This window comes from Cryptosporidium ubiquitum (genome assembly GCF_001865345.1).
Source record: "Cryptosporidium ubiquitum isolate 39726 chromosome Unknown contig_20, whole genome shotgun sequence".
Lineage (NCBI taxonomy): Eukaryota > Apicomplexa > Conoidasida > Eucoccidiorida > Cryptosporidiidae > Cryptosporidium > Cryptosporidium ubiquitum.
In genome coordinates, this window is record NW_021639828.1 from 679,223 (window position 1) to 700,070 (window position 20,848).

The 20,848-nt window shown below is 31.3% G+C and overlaps 7 protein-coding genes across 7 annotated transcripts; 6 read left to right on the plus strand and 1 right to left on the minus strand.

Annotated features, from left to right (window-relative positions):
* Positions 1–358: 358 nt before the first annotated feature.
* On the plus strand, positions 359–686 carry cubi_01613 (uncharacterized protein; the record flags this gene model as incomplete). Its single annotated transcript, XM_029018625.1, has 2 exons — positions 359–450; positions 524–686. The coding sequence occupies 2 exons, from the start codon at positions 359–361 to the stop codon at positions 684–686; spliced, it is 255 nt and encodes an 84-aa protein (XP_028873852.1).
* An 833-nt stretch (positions 687–1,519) lies between these two features.
* On the plus strand, positions 1,520–3,544 carry cubi_01614 (SANT domain- and SWIRM domain-containing protein; the record flags this gene model as incomplete). Its single annotated transcript, XM_029018626.1, has 1 exon — positions 1,520–3,544. One exon carries the CDS (start codon positions 1,520–1,522, stop codon positions 3,542–3,544), a length of 2,025 nt encoding a protein of 674 aa, XP_028873853.1.
* Positions 3,545–3,634: 90 nt separating this feature from the next.
* cubi_01615 (uncharacterized protein) lies at positions 3,635–6,694 on the minus strand (the record flags this gene model as incomplete). Its single annotated transcript, XM_029018627.1, has 1 exon — positions 3,635–6,694. One exon carries the CDS (start codon positions 6,692–6,694, stop codon positions 3,635–3,637), a length of 3,060 nt encoding a protein of 1,019 aa, XP_028873854.1.
* A 1,018-nt stretch (positions 6,695–7,712) lies between these two features.
* cubi_01616 (WWE domain-containing protein) lies at positions 7,713–11,399 on the plus strand (the record flags this gene model as incomplete). The annotated part of the gene is made up of 1 exon (XM_029018628.1): positions 7,713–11,399. The coding sequence occupies one exon, from the start codon at positions 7,713–7,715 to the stop codon at positions 11,397–11,399; it is 3,687 nt and encodes a 1,228-aa protein (XP_028873855.1).
* Positions 11,400–12,012: 613 nt separating this feature from the next.
* On the plus strand, positions 12,013–18,303 carry cubi_01617 (uncharacterized protein; the record flags this gene model as incomplete). Its single annotated transcript, XM_029018629.1, has 1 exon — positions 12,013–18,303. One exon carries the CDS (start codon positions 12,013–12,015, stop codon positions 18,301–18,303), a length of 6,291 nt encoding a protein of 2,096 aa, XP_028873856.1.
* Positions 18,304–18,873: 570 nt separating this feature from the next.
* Positions 18,874–19,275, plus strand: cubi_01618 (60s ribosomal protein L24; the record flags this gene model as incomplete). Its single annotated transcript, XM_029018630.1, has 1 exon — positions 18,874–19,275. One exon carries the CDS (start codon positions 18,874–18,876, stop codon positions 19,273–19,275), a length of 402 nt encoding a protein of 133 aa, XP_028873857.1.
* A 584-nt stretch (positions 19,276–19,859) lies between these two features.
* Positions 19,860–20,825, plus strand: cubi_01619 (uncharacterized protein; the record flags this gene model as incomplete). The annotated part of the gene is made up of 1 exon (XM_029018631.1): positions 19,860–20,825. One exon carries the CDS (start codon positions 19,860–19,862, stop codon positions 20,823–20,825), a length of 966 nt encoding a protein of 321 aa, XP_028873858.1.
* Between the last annotated feature and the right edge of the window lie 23 nt (positions 20,826–20,848).

A 20,848-nucleotide genomic window follows, 5' to 3' on the forward strand; every position in this document is an offset into this window, starting at 1 on the left:
ATTTGACCATTAATTCTTATTATAAAATATCAAAAATGACATTTGGCGCCAGTCCCACGGGTATCGGCCAGAATAATATAAGTGTTGGCGCGCAAAAGGAAAAATAAGGGTGAAAATGAAAAAGGAAATTAGTGAATAAATGTGGGAGTAGAAAAAATAGGAATATAGAAAAAGAGAGGAATTTAAAAAGTAGTTTGACTAGAAATAATTAGATAGATTATATTACAGCAAGGACAAGAGAAAGCCAAGTTACAAAGATATTCTAAGAAGCTCCCAGTTAATTTTTAATTGAAATACTTATAAAAAAAAGTAATTTACCATTGATTTTATTATTTATATTTTTCTCTTCTTTAAAAATATGGACGGAGAAAACAGGTCAACAATATATTTTCAGTTGGAACAATTGCATAGTAAATATCAGGGGACTGGACATATGAATACTAAAAGAAGGTAAGTTTTTTATGATTTGATTTACAATAATATAAACTATCTTTAAATAATTACTTTATATTCATATTTACAGTGAGTGGGGAGATAATATATTAAGAGATACTGCATCTTCTAATATAATGCATCAATCAAGACTATCATATTTTGCAATAGCTGAAAACACTAGTAAGGCTAGGATCAGTTTCAGAATGTTAGAATCAATGATACCAGCTAGTCTAAAGAGGAGAGAGGAATAACTTCCAATTTATGGAATGAGATAAATTCTTCCATAAATATGAGGTAAAACTTTAATGTTCTTCCCCAATTTCCAGTACTTGTTTGATTTACCACCAATGGAAAGCTTATAACTTAATCTAATTGCATATACTATATTGACTTGCATACAAGATTATATAATGTATTTATAAGAAGAAATCAAATACTTTATTTTTTGCATACAACTTTCTGAAATATTCACTATATATTTATAAATTTGAATTTTCAAAACTAACTACGCAGTTTATATAACTACCCAATACATTTTATTTTGCTCGTACATCAATTTGTGCATTGGTATGATCATGTTAAACTAAACAATTCTCGAGTTCTATCCAGGTATTGTAGATATAGAAAGTAATAAGTAGCCTTGTGTTCACTATTATTGCTTTTTATTATTCTCATTTTATCTAATTCATACTTTAATTGTTTTTTTGTATTTTTAGCTCTTACTTATGTATGGCGCCAATTTCCCCCTGATATTTTAAATGTTATCGGTACTGTTTTTTTTTATATTTTAAAAAATAGTTTGGCGCCAAAATGGATTAATTAAAAATATAGAAATAAAGATAAATTAAAAGGTTGTTTATTCATGTTTGAATGTATATTTTCAGTTATTATTGAATTTTAAATAACTTTAGCCTGATTGTACGAGAAGGGGAGTTCAGCTCTGAATTACATACGCGGAAGGTCTGTTTAAAGGGCAAGAAGAGTGTAAAAAGCAATAAGTCACCTTAATGAGGGACTAGTTGGAAAGATATATACTTAATAAAAAAGAATAATTTTAGTTGAATGTATTTACAAAAAAAAAAGAATGTCTGGTGAAAGGGAAAATGAGAGTGCACCAGAGGAGGCCATGAACTTGTTAGGAGAGGACACAATCCACCCAGAAGGAGTGAATTTGTTAAATACAGTCGAGATTTCTACTCTAAGTGATTCCTCCATAATTAAGGAAGATTTATCTGATTTAATGAAAAAGGGATTGGAGGAATTAAGGGAGAAGAGTGGAAATCTTCATAGGATGAGTGATGAGACTAGAGTGAATGATTTAAACATAATTGATGGTAAATTCAGGTGCGATGTATGTAAGAAAGATACATGGGACTATAGAATTAGATGTGCAGAATGTGTTGAGTATGATTTATGTTTGGACTGCTTCTGTCAAGGAAAGTCAAGCAATGACCATAAACCTAATCATAAATATATTCCTATTGGAAGGTATACATTTAACTTATTAACTGAAAACTGGACGGCAGAGGAGGAACTTTTATTAATGGAAGCTGTTTCTAGATATGGCCTAGGAAACTGGTCTGAGATTTCCAAGTACATAACAGAAGGCCCAACTGGAGCCTTATCTTTATACCAAAAGACTCAAAAACCAGGATTTGCTGCTCATACAGCAGATGAATGTGAGAAACATTATAATAACTTCTACCTAAATAGCAAAACTAAGCCTTTACCAGATACCAGAAATTATCTAAATCTAATACAAAAAACCCAGGAAATCACAAATTCAGAGCTTATTGAGTCCATTAAACAGGATCTTGATCTTCTCAATAAATCTGGTGAAAAAAAGGATTCGGAGCCTCAAATCTCTGAAAGTTCCTCTGGAACTTCTAATTCTGTATCTACAGAAAGCCATTCTAAGACAAAACAAGAGTTAAGTAATCCTCAAGTCAAGAAACAGCCCTTTGGAAGACCTTCCGGAGGTAATACTGGTAATAAAACAACAAGTACAGGTACAGGAAATCAATCTAAGCCTAGTACTAGTGTAATAGGCTATATGCCTTTAAGAGGGGACTTTGATGTAGAATATGATAATGATGCTGAGCTTTTGCTTGCTGATATGGAATTTAGGGATTCTGATACTCCTCAAGAAAAGGAACTCAAGCTTCAAATACTTGAGATTTATAATTCAAAACTAGACGAAAGAACTTACAGAAAAAGGTTTGTTATTGAACGTAATCTTTTGGATATTAAACTACAGCAACAAAAGGAGAAAAAGAGAACTAAAGATGAAAGGGATTTACATTCTTTTTTGAAGCCTATTTCAAGATTTCAAACTGAGGAAGAGCAAGAGAAGCTTGTTTCTTTACTTATAGAGGAGAAACGTATTAGAAGTCATCTACAGAAAGTCCAAGAGTGGTGTAGTCTTGGAATCAGAACTTTGGAAGAAGTTAAGAGGTATGAAGAGGAAAAGAAGAGACGAGAAGATGCCAAATGTAAGATTATCAATCAGACTCAAGGAGGAGCTCTTGTTGCTCCCGGTGGACTTGGCCTTGGCAATCTAAAGACTATGCCTAAATCTGGTATTTCCACTCCTTTTGTCTATGAGGGTCAAGCAAGGGCCATTAAAAAACAGCAAAAGAATCAGATTTCTGCTTCTAATCAGAATCTTATTTCTAATCCCAATCCTAATTCTAACTCTTCCACATCATCCTCAATTCCTAATCCTCCTTCCATCCCCCTCCAAAACCCCAATTCAATTCCTAATCATACTTCATCTCCATCTACATCTGCAATACCTATTGAAAGTTACCCAGGTGCATCTCTACTTACAGACCAGGAGAAGCTCTTTTGTGATCAAATACAACTACCTCCTATTTTCTATATTCTCTCTAAAAGGATTCTTGTTCAAGAAGCAAAGTACCATCTAAGTCTTAATAGTAAAACTAGAAAGGGATCTGTAAATAACCAAAGTAATACTGGTAATATACAGAACATCTCAGCTGGTGGAATCCCTCATTTAAGTAGGGACGAGTTCTCGAGAGTAATCAGGTTAGACGCACAGAGAGCTGGCCAGCTCTATGACTTTTGTCTATCTTTTGTTGATAAATAATATATTAAAGAAAAAGTAAATACTCCAAGTATATACAAATATTTAAATATATATATTATAATTAAATTATTACTAATTAATAGCCTAATATTATAGCTTAACTAACATATTATATAAGTTCCCTGATTGTTGAATACTATATGATTTAATATTTTCACATTTGTTCTCAAATTCTTTTGAAACATACATTTTCTTAATCCCAGTAAAACCTCTATCATTTCTTGAGCTTGGACCATTTACAAGCTTATCCAGAAGATCACAGAATAGAAATACTGTAGGAGAATTATTTCCTATCTTTCCATTCATTTCCTGATTCTTTACCTCCTTAGAGAGTTTCCTGCATTTTGTATTAGCTTTGGAAATATTCTTATGATACTCATCATCCTTATTATCTGATTCCCACGTAGAATTACACAAGCTAACAAACTCTGACTCCAAAAGTGACTTTGGATCATAATAAAGAATGCATATCTCCATCATTAACACTTTACCTAATTGCTTCCAATTCTTAATTTCTATTGAGTCACCATATAAACCCATCAAAGTATATGATGGATATAAAGGTATGAATGGTTTTAACAAAGCTGCTGTTCTTGTTTCAAAAACCTCTTTCAAGTATGAAAATGATGATAAAAAGTTAAATGGGAAGGTATGAATCTTCTCACTTAAGATTAAAACCATACTAGGAATTTTTTGGCTCTCTAGTACATTACTTAATATAAGTCTTTCAGTCTTGATTACCAAATTAGACACGTGTATACTCAAGATCTTTGTATTATAATTTGTTAGGCTAAGTATTAGTGAAGCCAGTTTTACTGAGGATTTTTGAATAGATTCCATAATATCCCCCTCATATTCCTCAGATAATAACTCCTCACTTAGATAATTGAAAGGATTACACTCTTCCATCATATCTTCGTTATCTCCTTTACTATCTTCAATTTGAAGCTCCTCCTCGTTTTTCTGATTTTCTTCCTCAAGATCTTCGCTTTCACTGACACTTCTGTGGGTCTCCTCGTCTCCTTCACCGGTATTCTGATTCATATAACTAGCTTCCATCATATCATCTTTTTCACTTCTTCTCCCCTTTTTGCTCTTCTTATTTTTCCTTCTTCTCATGCTTTTACCTTTTTTTGATTTGTCTCTTACACCTCCTTGTTCATCAATGGGAATTAGTTTAGCATTCCTACAAACAGAAATTAGAATTTCCAAGGGATTTGTTGTAAGGCCCAACTCCATACTAGTTATGTACATTACTCTCAGTAAATGCATGGAATTTTGTATGTAATCAACAGCTTCAAAAAGCTCAAGTACCTGTGTTGCAGTTTCTCTATCCATTTTCAAGTTTGAGATATACTTCTTGAACTCAAGCCTTGATTTTCTTTGGTCTGGAAGTTCCTCAAGTCTAATCAATAGATCATCCATTATTCTAGCTTGTGATAAAGTTGTGGGATTTTGCTCTTTTGAAGAAAGAATACTGTAAAGTTCACTAACTTCTAGTTCTTTTTGAATTGTAGATCTACTTTGAGTTGAGGCAAAATCCTCAGAACCATTTTTACCTTTTTCTTCCCCATTGAGTTCTTCTTCCTTAGAAGATAACTCTTTTTGATCACTTTCCTTATTTTGTTGAGAATCTACCTCCTTAAATAGTGTGAAATTAGCAACCTGTAGAGATTCCAGTATTGTACTAATTAACAGGGTTTTAAATCCCATATCACTTGTTTCATATTCTGTTTCTATCAACTTCAAAAGTTTATTCCAAGAATTATGACAATTAGTTGGATATTCACTCAAAAAATGACTAACTCCTTGGGCACTTTTTGAAATCTCATGTGTTATTACCTTATTGTTGATTGCATAAATCAGGTATTGAGTTAAAAGCTTTTCAAATAGACCAGGACTAATCATATTGTATCTTTCATAAATAATCTTGGATTCATTACATTTTTTTAACCACTTAACAAATAAGGAATTATAACCTTGATCCAAATCAACAGAAAAATCCATTTGGCCCAAATCCTTTTCTAACTCAGTTTGTTCTTCATCTCTAGTAGATCTAGATCTAGATTTGGACATTGAATTGGGACTTTTGTCTATTTTTGATTTAGAACCAGATCTTTTAGATTTAGATTTGAAGTTTGAATCATATACATCACTTAAAATACCATTGTTCTCTTTACTATATTTAAAATGACCAACAATAACAGGAATAATAACTCTAGATTTGTTTATGTTTGCCCTATTCCAACAGGAAGTTTGGATCAAACTAGTCATGAGTCTTGAAAAAATGAGTCTATCAGTAATTTCATATGCTTCAACTACAAACAAATATGATTGGCCATTATCACTCATTCTGTGTTTGCTTAGACTCCTAAGTTTAACACAAAGACTTTTGACAGTTTGGCTAATGGAAGAAGAAATACCTCGGGAGGTATCTTGTTCCTCAGTTCTAGTTCCTTCGTATTCTGTAGAGGAATATTCTCTATTTTCTGCTGAGTTAGATTTGGAAGCTTCTTCTTCTTCCTTTTCTTCCAAAGTGAGCTCTTTGGATACCTTCTTTGTTAATACCTTGAGTATGACTATAACAGCAGAATCTTTAAGTTTTTGATAATTCCTTCTGGCAAGTTTGTAAATCTCTTTGAATTCTGGTTTTTTTTCAATATATAATACTGGAGAAGTTAATACTGTAGATTCACTCCATAATCTAAAAAACCATGATCTCACCTTTGATTCCAGTATATAATGATTCAAAACCGATTTAATATAAGATTTAAATAGTTTGGATGATTTTTTTCCATATAATCCTCTAGTACAAAACTGTTCTTGACATACTATTTTTTTACCTTGTTCATGCTCAAAAAGAAAAGGGTTATAATATGGAGACCTTAAAGGTTCATTAGTTCCAGAAGGCGATTCTATTGAATAACTATATTCACTATTTTCTGTTGGACTAAAATTCAGTATTGTAAAATCAGCATTTTCGTATGAAATATCATTACTATAATCCATTCCTGAACTCTTTTCAAAGAAAAAGTTTGAAGGTTCTGATATCTCTTGAGAGCTTTCTCCATATATTTTTCCTGCCACTAACAATACAATTAGTACAAAGAAGTACCATTTGAATATCCAAGCTATGAGTACTTTTTTCATAGTTAATACTAATCACGATTAATTCTTAAAATGATTTTAGTAGACCTTTAGCAAAACCCAGTTTTAAAGTCTCACTTAAATATACAATTTTGTTTTATTTTTCTTTAAAATTTCGACTATTTATACCATTAATATGTCGGTTCCTTTCAAAATGTCATTCCTTACTTTTACATATTACACTTGAAAGCTTTCAAAATTTTGTTTTTTTTCTATCTAGAGCTTATTTTTGTATAACATTTGTATACAAATACATATAAATATGGATTTTATAACCCCAAAAGGAGTCTTTAAGACTTTTTTTTTTAGTTTCTCGTATTTTTTCCCACTTTATCATTTGATTGTGTGCATTTAATACACACAATATATTAGGCGCCATTATATGGCGCCACCGTTGTAAGTAGCATGTTTAAATAGATTAAAAATAGGTAGGTATGGGAGGTATTAGAATGAATAGGGGGGGGAAATTTTAATGGGGGGTAAGTTTTGAAAAGCTGGAAAGAAAATAGACTTTAAGTAATTGAAGATTAATATATTAGATAACAAGGATATAATAGGATAGTGAGCAGTAATATAAGAGGTTAATAATAATAATAGTGTTAATAAATTTAAGTAATTTGTGACTTTTAATGATTAAGCTAAGATATTGAGTTGTATTGTATTTTAAAAGTAAGTAGTTAAGAGATAAAAGACAGATATAATTAGTATATTGTTACATTTGAGTTGAGAAAAGTACTCTATTATTGTGAGATGAAGAATCCAGGATTGTAATAACTGACGATTTACTGGTTCAGAATTAAATTGGATAGTTGGTAAGATAATTTTTTTTTTTGCAATAAATAAATAAACATATTTATTTATTAATTTATTTATTTATGTATTTAATTTCTTTCAATAAACTAGATAAAGAATTTTTGTAAAGGAAGAAACAAATTAATTACTTCTTTATTTATTATGGTTAAATTTAATTTACTATCTTTGAAACAATAGTTTTGGACCTTTATGCTGTATTTAATGAATAATGAATAGAAATGAACCTGCTTTTAAAAATTATATAGAGTTTATCATAAAAAATAAGCACAGCAGAGATCTTAAAATTTATGGAGAATCTCTCGCTCACAAAAATCCCAAACTTGATTCACGTAAAACTTTCACAAAACTGAATCCAGAATTTGACTCGAACATTTCAAATAAACTAATAGGCTCAAACACAGAAAGTTTGACCAAATTTAACAAGAAATTACTCCCAAATGGAAATTTGACAGGAAAAAGCGAATTTTCTAGCAAAAGTTATGATGGAAAATTAAAAAGTACCGACCAGAATTCCAGTTCTATACTCTGGATGTATAGGAGCGAAAGAGGTTGGACACCTTTCTCTGGTAGTAACAACATCTATATAGAATCAATGTACAAAAGTAAGATAAAAACAATTGTTATCTACCCTTATCAAATTGATTTCGCTAATTTTATTCAAACCAACCTACTAACAGGCACTGAAAGACGCATTATGAGGACTAACAAAAACAGTTTCTCCCTTAATAAAAATTGGGGAGGCCGGGATTTAGTAATGATTGATCCTCTTCTGAATCTCCTATCATTTAATACATCTGAGATTCTCAGAAATATTTTTAATTTCCTCAACTTTGATAATAATGAACCCAAACATACTAACTTGAAAAAAACAAACCGCAAAGTTCCCGCCAAAAACATTGTTGGCGGGCATTTGGATGTTAAACAATTTATTATTCCCAGACTACCTATAGAGAACTGTAAGGAAAATATATTATCAGATTCTACAAAAAAAACAGTTCCTCCTGCAAATTTATCATTATCTCCACCGGGAGGATATATGACCAGATCTTCGACAAATTATGGATTAAATGTGAAAAATAAGGGTAAGTGTAGGATTAATACTTACAGTAGAGTAGTGCAAAGTGATGCTGTGAGTGCAAGTATTGATGCCAATAACAATGATGAGAAATATGAGGGAAATGGGCATTCTGATAACTCCATAAACTTTAATGGTCAGGATTTAGAAGGAAAAGATGAGAAACTTTCATGTTTTTGTCCTGAAATTAAACTCAATGACGAAATCAAAAAACCCAAAATTTATTTTCATGATATTATTGGTAGCAATATTTCTGTTAATGGCGCCAAAGGAAGTTTTGATTCTTCATCATCTTCTAGTACTGTATCTAATAATGCAGTGGGTATTTTGGGTGAGACAAATAAAGATGATGGCGAGAAGGCAACTTTAAAGTCATCAAATGGATCTAAAGGTCTGTTTTTCTTTACTCCTCATAAATACAGAAAGAGCGTGGGGATTATAGTACCCAAGATTTTGTCGTGTAGACTTAATAACAAGAAGACAACGAAAAGTTCAGAGAAAGAAGTTAACAAGTATGTAAGGTTTAACTGTGGATTAATACCTTCAGACCAATCAAAACACTCTTTAGGAGGATATATAAGCACTCCTAGAAGAACCAATTCGAGTTCTTCTAAGGAAATTAGATCAAATAAGAAGATTCACTCCAAAGATTTGGAGAAAAATATTAACAAAATCCCGAAAACCTCCATAATAGACGATTCTCATAACTTATCACCACCTGACAATAGTGTCACTAACCCCATTCAAACTGATGATCTTAAGGCATTTTCTGTCAAATCTGCCTTTATTATTTTAAATGAAGATGCAATTCCTTTTGATATTTCAGACAATAGTAAGCCAGTTTCAATATTTGATGGAGGTAGGGAAATTGGAGTAGTTGGAGACGAAGGAACAGGTTACCTAAATACACTGAACAGCTGGAGCAGAATTGGAAGAATGCAAAGCGAGTTTTTTGAAACAATGTCAGAAGGAGAATTTATTAGTCGAAAAACATCTATGGATATTAATGATTTTGGGAGTGATGAAGCTGCTTCAGATTCTGATGCTCGATTTTTACTTGACGAGGACTCTAGAAAGCTAATTAGTTTAGGAAACTTTGACAATAGCACAGGAAGTCCTCGTAAGATTAATTGGTGGTTTAACCATAGTGTCCGACATATTACCGTTAAGCTTAACTGTGAGAACAGCAACTTTAATAAAAAAACAGCTTCTCTGGAAATCATCCCTCTTTTAAAACCTCTTCTAACAGGTTACATGGATGAACAAACAACAATGATGAGTAAAATAGCTACTGATGTTCAAATTTCCGGAATCTCATCTCATGTTTTACTAGGATTAAAAAGCCTAGAAATTATTAGCTTGAGACCTAACAAATCAGAATTTCCTAAAATTTCTGAGTTTTGCTTTACTGAACTCAATAATATCATCCCAATTTCTCTTGAAGAGCTTTATATTGTTCAATCAATTATTCCAATTTCAATATTTTCTTTATTATTAACACGTTTTCCGGTACCCGCTGCGTCAACTTTTTCATTTTCACTAATTTGTAATGATGACGAGTTACCGAATACAGGACTTCAGACCATCCAAGTTATCAATTTACACTTATCTCAGAACCCGTGTAGCTATATTAAAAGACGTAACAGATATGGAATGCTTAAAGGAAAAAAACACTTAACGTATTCAGGAGACTCTGCATGTAGTCATGTCCATTTGGATATATTTAGAAAGTATAATCACGTGAAAATTTGTCCGTGGCTTGCTATTTCAAATTTTGTTGATGAATTTGTATTAAGAGCTCCGATACTTGTCAAATGTATAATAGACCCACACAATATTATGGTAGTTCCTTCAATTAATACTAAAAATATCTGTGATGATTCTCGTTCTTTATATGAAAATAGAGATCCACAAGGCAACTATGGTACTAATAATATTAGAGAGCTTTCTAGGGGTGCAGAATTTGTGATCATGACAGCCAATTTAATTTTACCTCTATTAATCATTCAATCACATTCTATTCAGAATATTATTATAGGAGGAGAAGTTGAAGATGACCAACTTGATCCGTTATTTTCCAAAACAGTTAAAAAGCTTAGAGTGGATTCTATTGTTTTTTCTTGTAAGTACCTCCCTTTTAAGTTTTTCAAAGTCCGAAACCTAGATTTGTTTCTTGATTTTAATATAGACAAAACAGAATTGGGAATTTTTATTAGGAATAGTAACTCCAAAGATGGAACCAAGTCTTTGTATTGTGAACAATTACCAGGAGAACAAGATCAGACTCAAAATCAAGACTGTGATAACTACTGTTTTCAGCAGCTCTACAACTCTATTGATTTTTGGATTGACGAATTCTCTGCTTGGCTAGACAAATATGTGTGTTGTGATTCTATTGAAATTCTCCGTATTAATTTATATGTTACATCTAGGTACCTTGAACTGAAGGTTAATAACAATAATGTTAACAACAATAATAGCAATAATTCTACTTATAAAGATAATAATGTTTATTATGGTATTTATGATGACCATCTAAATAATCAAAAGTGCAAACATCGTTCTCATCATGAACAAACTAATCCTGAAACTGTGTGTCTAAGTAACGAGAATTTTACTAGTTTTGTAAGAGAAGGAGAAGTTGGTGTTATTGATCATGTTACTGTGGATCCAAGAAACATCTTTGACTTTGACCCATTTTACCAAAAGTTCTTGGCTAAAACTAAGGTCAACCATAACTCCTTGAATGATGTTAAAATAAAAATTTGTATTTCTAGTCACCTACAAAACTTTATCTTCGATGCAATAAATCTTGACTGAGTAATTTTTTTGGCCAGATCCTACACTTAATCCTAGTATATAATATATTATCATTTTCAGCTTTTAACTTGATCAATCTATTCTACTAAATAAAATTCTTTTCTTGTAATTACTCTTCATATTGTCTTAAATTTGCCTTAAAAAGAATATTTTTACTTTTTTTTTATTAAAATGTCTTCTCTTACTTTTCTTTTATTCCAATTTACTCTGAATTTAATATTTACCCAGGGTTTCGTGCAATAAACATTCCCCACAAAGTGGCGCCTTGTGGCGGGATGTCAGTTTTTTGCATGAATTTGGAGATTAACTCAAAAAAAAACAAAGACAAATTTAACAAAAAATAATAATAAAAATTTGGAAAGTAGTGATATATAAAGATAGAAAAATTTCTTACAGAAAGGATAGGTAGACGAGAAATATTTAGAAAAAAGAAAACTTTTTTTTAGAGATTGAGAATTAATTATTTATCTAGAAGAATTGTGCATTCATAGAAAAGGAATCAAGGAAAAAAAAGGAAAATAATTGCTTACGTGGCTGCATGCACATGCAGTAGAACAGAATTTTGCATGTATAAATTACACACACAGCAGATTTCTGAGTTGTAGCAGGGAAAATGAGAAAGAATTTTCCAACGTTACTTAATATATTGTTTTTGGGCGGAATATTAATAGTGAATAGAGTATTTTGTACAGAAGATAATAATGAGCAGATAAGACAAGCATTGGAAGCTAGAAGTGAAGATATTACGGAGCTGAGTGATTTTTGGAATTGTATTTCTACACAAGTAATTAGAGATAAGTTTTCGTGGAATAGAATCCACAGGATAGGAAGATATGACTCAATGCCTATAATTTTCCCATCAATAATGAGAGAACAATTACAAACTATTGATATTTTGGATCCAAGAAAGTTTTACTTAGGGTGTATTGGAATACTAAAGTTATTGGAATCAAAAAGAGTTATTATGTCAGGTTACGATGATGAACTTGAGAAAAACTATTCAAGAAAGACATTTTGCATTTCAGCTGCTGAGTATTGCTTTCCAGTAAAGGGAAAACTTAAGGCAGTGAAAGACTACTTTACTAAAGTGACAGAGAATGCAAGAGAAGCTATTTTAGAGTCAAAGAAAAAGCAAATCAAAGGAAAAGAAAAGGAAGAGATCGAAAAACTTACAGATAGAACAGACTTAAAACTATTACAAGAAAATCCAGACTATGGTAAACCGCAACATCACCCCTTAATTGAGGAGAGAATTAGATCAAAGCGCATTCAAAAAAATAAAATAAAGTTTCCAGAGCTTGGAAAAGATTTTGAGTTGCAATTAGAATTTTTAGAAACTGCTTTAGAGGAGGTTCCATTAAAGGTTCATAAAATTAAGGGAGGAGATGAAATAATAAGAACTGGAATTGATTATGACCGACTATCCAGGGTTTCACTTTATAATTTACCTCCAGACTCTGTGCCTGTTTCTAAAGGAGCTTGGAATTTCTGGAAATCTATATTACAACAGGAAAGTCGGGACAACTCTCTCAATAATAAAAGGCTTTCAATACTAAGTCAGAACTTTCCAGTTGAGTTAAAAGATTTTACTTATAATCCAAAAAAGTTATTGATATTATGTAATCAAGCATTGTTTTCACTATTAAAACAGGATTTGATAGATATATCGAATTCTGCTTTAACTAAATCAAAGGAATCACCTATAGCTCAAGACGCAGAAGCCAGAAATGAAGAGAAACTCCAAGAGTTTGTCAAATTCAAAAGCCTGAATGTTGACTTACCTGAGGATCCTGAAAAAGACGACATGAATTATATTCATCATCAATTTGTTATTTTTCAGTTCTGCACAGATTCTGTAGATATTTTTATAGGTAATAGACAGTGGAGCAAAATTATTGAGAGACAAAACTATAGAATTTATGGATTACCATCAGGAAGACCCTTTATGCCTTTCAAGTTTACTTTTGGAAGAGATGTATATGAAATGAGAAATAATTGTGCTGGATGTATTTGGGATTTGTATGTGAATAAGGTATCTAAAGATCTCCATATTGATGGAAATACAAAATCTGGTAAATTTGATGTTTCATTAATAAAGAAAAATATTGAATCTTTTTGCCATTTTGCTTCAGTTGCCTTTTTCCAAGGAGAATTATCTTTGGATGACCAACAATTCAATGATTCCACTGATGATAATGAAAAGAAAGGTGCTAGCTCTGCTCATATTTACAATCCAAGACATTATGACTTTGAGAAAAAAAAACAGAAAGAAGAGGAAAAAGAGAATTATGAGCAAATTCGTCCTGATAAACATCAATTCTTGGCAGAGCCATTAGATGATGAAGTTTACCAAGTTTCAACTAAGACTTCTCCAACAGGATATCATGATTTTAAAAGCAATGAAAGCTTAAATAAGCCATTAATGGAACAACAAAAGAATTCCAAACTTTTGTTTGGAAGTACTAGAAGTGTCGATGAAATCTTAAATCAAGGAGTTTCTGTTGGACTAACTGTTGGAGAGACTGACCAAAAAACTCTCAAATATGAATCAATATATAAAATTAGTCCAAAAGAATCTTTGGTAGCCTTTCAGCAATGGAAAGCAATTACGTTCCAAATGGTAACAGATTCTAGAAATAATAGAATACCATCAATTTCTGAACTTCCATTGGAGCAGCCAAGAGAATGGAATACACCTCAATACTCCAGTGAGAAGTTTTTATTTGTTTGTGTTGAATTAATTAGCTCATTTTTGTCTCAATCTAAAGCCAAGATCAACTTACCACATGGAGCAGAGTTAGATAATTATCAAGATAAAACGAGAGAAACTGTAAAGATTTTCTGTAGAGAAGCAACTAATAGGTATTTCCAAGAATATCAAGAATTATTTGACGTAATGTCAGCCTCCAGTAAAGAAGAACCTTTGATGGATGAAAATAAAATCTCCTCAAAATGGTCAATAATTCAAGAGCAAGTTATTATTGATTACATTTCAGGTCTTGAAAATAGGTTAACAGAAATATCTCCATTACTACCAAATGATTTCTATCCTGTTACAGAAAAGTTGGATTTTGAGTATCAATGTATTGGTACAATTTACTATGGTTATACTTCTGTTCCTCCAAGAGTATTAATTTCAATTAAATCAAATGAAGAACCAGGAAAGAGTGAGGAGGAAATTAAAAATGAGTTAAATGACTTAATTAAAAGTTTTTGTAAAAGAGCCTCAAGTAGATATTATACAGCAGTAGAGTATATCTCAATGTATAATGAATCTAAGAATTGGTTAGATCCAAAAGCAAAAAGCCCATATTCAATTTCTTCTCACCTTTTGGATAGCACAAATTCCAATAAACCTGGTTCCATTCAAGGTATTCCCTGGCCTCCAATTAAATCCCCTTCATCATTGGTTTTTAATGGCAGAGCTAGGCCAGATCTTTATAGAGATGACTGTTTTTCACACTTATGGAAAGTATGGGAAAGTGGGATATCTCGACAATTTTATATAGACGGGACAAACTTTGACAAATGTAAAAGTTTAGATATGGCAAAAGTTATATTAGAAGATTTTTGTACTGCATCTTCTATTAAGCTTTATAAGCTAAAACCAGAAATCCTTCCTTCAAGAAATGTTTTAAGTATGGAACGTAAAGCATTATTGGGAATTCAACAAATGCGTAAGAAGGTAAGGAAGATTGAGAATGAAGTAATTGGAGATGATTCACAAAAGAATGAGAGAGGGGTGGTTAAAAATAAAGTATTCAGTCCTAAAGAATCCAAAATAAATCTATCGGATATGGATGAATATAGCGATAGTGATTCAACAAACATTACTGAGAATAAAACCGATGATGAAAGTGATGAAGAGGATGAGGAATTTAAGACTTTTGAAAAAAAAGAAGCCAAAATTCAATGGGACCAGCTTAAGCAACAGATGAAAAGAGATATTAATATGAATTATATTCGTTTTGTAAAGCTTCCAGAATATGATCAAACTTTATATACTCTATGGCCTCATCCAGTAACAGAAGTAATGTTTACAAAACATTGTATTAAGGTATTGGATGAGCTATTAAAGTTAAGATTAGCTATAATTTCGAGTTACAATTTGAATGATAGAGACTACACTATAGAGAGATTTTGTGAGGAATCCAAATTTTATGTATTTTCTGGTCTCAAAGAAAAGACTGACGAAGAATTAAAAGAAGATGAGCTTGGATATGAAGGAGATTCAGAGGGGGTAGAGAAAAGAATACAGCAAGAGCTTCTAGATACATTAAGGGAATTGTCTGATGAGGGATACCCATTATACAAATGGCTGGAAAATGTAATGAACCTCAAAAGTGGAAGTGATAGAGAAACTCTATCTAAAGCAATAAAATGGGGTCAAAGGAAAGGAGATTGGCATTTCTTGGAGTTATTATTAAGAGAGATAGATAAGGAAACTTTTATGAACATACAAAGACACTTACAAGGAATTTCTCCACAAGGGTTTTTAATGACTTCGGGGCTTTTTGATAAAGACACAACAGTAAGTATAGAAGCAACTTGGGGAGCTATTTATTTGCAGTCTCTTAAAGATATTAAATCGGGGAATCCAAGAGTAATAGGTTTAATAGGAAGTCCTCCTCCAAGAGATATTTGGTCGGGAGCAAATAATGAACAAGAATTTGTTTTGTTATGCACAGAAGCTTTAAAGAAGTTAAAAATGAATCCTCCTTTTATATCTTTTAATTCTCAAGGACAAGGTGAGAGAGCATATATACAAAATTTCTGTGAAGATGCTTTAGATACTTTGATTTCATTACAAAGAGAACCAGAGAAAGTATTATCTATGGATTTCTCCTATTCAGGATGTGTAAATGAAGCAATGAGAAAGTGGCAGTGGAATCAGATATATACTCAAATGGATATTGATTTAAAGGAGATGGGGGAGTATAGAATAACTGGTATTCCCCCACAAATTAGTCATAAGATTTTTAAAGGAGGTAAAACAGTGGATGAAGTTGAGGATCAGTGCGGAGATGCTTTGGAAGAATTGGACAAGAGGAATAAGATTAAGATACTTAATAAAAATGCTTCACAATTTTGCAAAGATGCAGCCGAGAATATTTGTAAGGAAGATGATAGTGGTAAGTCAAACTGTAATATTGAGAGGGTAAAATTGGAAGAAATAATATCTCAGCATCATATGGAAACCCCAATAGGAAATCCACTGAAATTGGATTCTAGAACAAGATGCATGAGAATTTGGGCTTTGCTTAGGAATTCTGCGCCAGGTGCAGTTAAGAATAATATATTTTCATCAGATTCATTAACAGGAGGAGAAAAGTTTGATATTACAAGAGGAGCAAACAGATTAATGGATATGAACATGGATATGGACCTAGATCTAGGTTTTGGAAGCGAGATGGTATTGCCAGATATGAACAATTTTATAGGAGATAATAATATAAGAGCAGATATTTTGAGATCACCATTAGATAGTGGTATTAGATTTATTGTACTTAAAGAAATTATGGATGTATGTAGTCCAATAGATACTCCAAGCCATATAATAGGAGTATTCATACAAGCAATGAGAAAGATTCAAAGGATTAACTCATTAAAATCATCAGAAGAAAATTTATATAATTGGGTCAAAGAGTTAGTAATAAGGTATTTAGCAGATGAGAGGACTGACAATGAGTACTTGGATTTAACTGGAGTAAATGTATTTGGAGATCCATACTCAAAAGATGATAATACATTAGATTTACTGAATAAGGGATTGCATTCAAAAGGTATTCCAAAGAAAGTTAGAGAACTAACAGATAATGAAAAGGCAGTAATTAGAGAGAAAGAAAATATGAGGATTAATTCAATAGTAAATGGAATAGTCAATCAGGTACTTCCTTCAATTGCTCACTTAACGACAAAAGAAAAAAAGAGAGAAATAACAGATCAAGGATTATTGAGACTACAAAAAGATACAGAACAAAAAGACTTGCTATTAAATAAACAAATAGGTGATACAAATATATTGGATGAGATTAGAGCTAGGAAAGAATTACCAATAGAAGAAAGAAATAGTATGACGTTAGGCAAAGTTCCATTACCTATATTAGCTAGAAGATTTGATAAAAGTGGAGACGATTTAATGTTAAGTAATAAAAGCTCTGAGAAGATAGTTGCAAGGATAGATACAAGATGGGAGAAAACAGGAAATAATATATTAAAATTTGAAAAAATAAAAGATCAAGATAAGGCCTCAAAAATATTAGATAAAACTATGGAAAGAAACTACAGAAAGTTAGATTCAGAATGGATTAATATCAAATCTTTTAAGAGCTATGTATTGTTAAATCTCCCAAAGGACAGGCCTTCTGAATATGGAGATAAAGGATTTAGGGATTTATTTAATAAAGAAGCAATGATAAGAAGATGTGTGAATTTTTTCTCCGATGAAAAAAATATTGAAAATTATAAGATTTCAATTAAGGGTAACTATATTGAAAGATTATCTCATATTAGAACACATTGCTCAAGATCTGCATCCAGAATGTACGATTTAACAAGTAGATCGACTTTAAATGGAAGTAAGCCAAGAGTTAGAAACAAACAAAGTAAAGGAAAAGCAGTGCACAGAGCAGGAAGACTAATTCATGTACAGGGAGAAAATGAGCCTCTTCATCAAGTTATTTCAAAACAGAGAATTATTTCTGGCAACATAGTTGAAGATTCTGAAATGTCACCAGAAGAACTGGAAAAGAGTGAACCATTCTCCAATACATCTCAAAATAGTCACAACAATATTGAAATTCAATATGTTGGCTCTAACGACGGTTATAAAGCAATTTCATCTGAATATGTGTCCAAGAGAAATAATAATAAAGGTAAGAATAGCAATCAAAAAAGGAGATAACAATCAAAAAATTGATTAATAGAAGAGAAATAGTACCAATATTAATATTGCAACCTCATTGGTAATCAACTCACTAATTATATTTAATTTTATATTTAATAATAAATAAACATTCGCATGCAACTCTGTATTTTTTTTCCTCGTTTGTTTTCCCACTTTTTACCTTTCTTTAAAATTAATATTTAAATTATGTCTCGTCTCGAGACGGCGGTTCAACTTGGCGGGCTACTTTGAATCAGATGAAAATTAATTTAATTAAAAAGTAAAAGCAAATTAAGAAATAAATAAAATTCAATTGCTTTGAATAGATGGCGTCTAAATAAAAACATGGTATTCAAATAGTATAAAGTATAATTAATAAAAGGTCAATATTTTAGGCGGCAAAAGCTAAATATATTATTTTAATGATAAAGCATTAATAAAAATAATAATAAACTACTAAAAATACAAATAAAGAAAAAAATAAAATAATTTCAAGACAGGAAGAATTACAAAAATTTTTTCTTAATCAAGAAAAAATTCAGGGTGAAAAAAAAACAAAAAAAAAGGAGTAAATTATAAATTTAAAGGATGTCTGCCGTCAAAACCACAATCAAGACGGAACTCTGTTCTTACAGTGATTACCGTATATACCCAGGAAGAGGAAGAAAGTTTGTTGCTAGAGATGGTAGAGTCTCAATATTTTTAAATCAAAAATGTGCATCTTTGTTCCACCAAAAGATTAAGCCAGTTAAGCTTAAATGGTCAACTAGCTGGAGAAGAATGAACAAGAAGTTGACTAATCAGGGAACAACTTCAAAAAGAAGAAATAGAAAGACCGTTAGAATTCATAAGGCAATTGAAGGTTTGTCTTTAGATGATATTAAACAAAAAAGAGCTCAAAACCAAAACAATTCTGGTGTTGCTCAAAAGGCTGCATTGTCTGAGGCTAAGGCTAGACAACAGAAGAAGAAGCAATCAAACAGAAAGTAAGGGATTTAATAGAGATAAATAAAGAATAAGAAATGGTGTTGATCAATTGATAATGCCTTTGATGAAGATAAATATTAGTAATAGTAATATTGAGAGTAATCATAATTCATATTGGTTTTTTCATTTTTACTTGTTACTATATACTATCAATCTTCATTAATGCCATTATAATTACTATTAATATTACTACTACTATTTTTATTATTTTTTTCTATCAGTCCTTTGATAATTACAGAGGTTACACCCAACCAGAGGCTGTGCATCTCCAGCTCAGCTCCCTAAAAGGAAAAACATATATTCTTGATTGAAAGGAAGGCTCAACTAAAGTAAACTAATCATTAATAATAAACTCTGATCAATTAACTTTCCTCTATAGGTCTTATTTATTTTTCTTGTAGTTTATTTTAATGTTTTTATACAAATTTTATTTTCTACTTTCGCCCCCCCCTGTCCACTTATTTTCCATATTCTGCAGCATTAAAAAATCACGGGTACCGGACGTTCTGCCGTTCCCGCGTTTTGGCGGAAAATCTTCAAATAATTTTAGGCTAATAATTAGATCGAATAAATTTTTTTAATAATTAATGAACAGAGATGAGTTGGTATTAAAAAGGGTTATTAAAAAGAATAATGCCAATGAAAAGGCTCTTCAGAAAATAGATGGAAATGTTTTGGAGAGATTAAAAAGAGCAACTGAATTGGAGAATCCCTATAAGATAAGAATAGATAAAAGAAGGGAGCTTGATCAGGCTAAGTATGAAAACAGCTTAAAAGAGATTATTCGCCAAGATTATTATCCAGATCTTGAATACATGAACAGGAACAAAAATGATCATGATAGTATTAAGACAATTATTAATAATCCCCCAGGTACTTTAAATATGAATGATTTTAATAGTTTTGGTAATCATGATAATAATACTAAATCATTAACATACAAAAAGTTACCGAATGTCACAGAGTTCCAGTCTAAATATACCCATAAGAGTCATTTAGCTCTCTTAGATTTAACTAATGAAGACCAAATAAAGAGGAGAGAAAAGGAAAGTTGGATAGAAGAGCAAAGTTTTAAACATAATCTTAAAAGAGAAATTAATATTATTAAAATGCAAGAGAAAAGTTCTGGTGATCTTAATCAATTTGATGAGAAATCTCTTATTTTGAATAAAAGTCAGTCCAGAAACAATTTCATGTTTCCAAACTATAGTCATCATCAAGTAAATAAAGAAATTAGTACTCTTGATAATAGAGAAAAGCTTATTAATCCTCGAAATACAAGATATAATTATATGGATGACTTTGAGAAAGATGAAAGGATGCTAATTCTTAGAGAAATACAAAGTAAAACAAAAGAAGTTACTAAGACTCAAAGTTCGGGTTTTCTATTTCCTGACAAGAAAAAGGCTTCTAGTAATTTGCTTATGAAGTCTCCTCTAATCAAAAATGCTCTTAGAAGATCACAGAAAAGCGGTATACTATTTGATCACCAACTAAGAGATTCATATTCTTACAAGGGAAAAAGTAAACAGAGCCTTTCAAGATTTACTTAATATTCAGAAAAGCTATAAAAAGT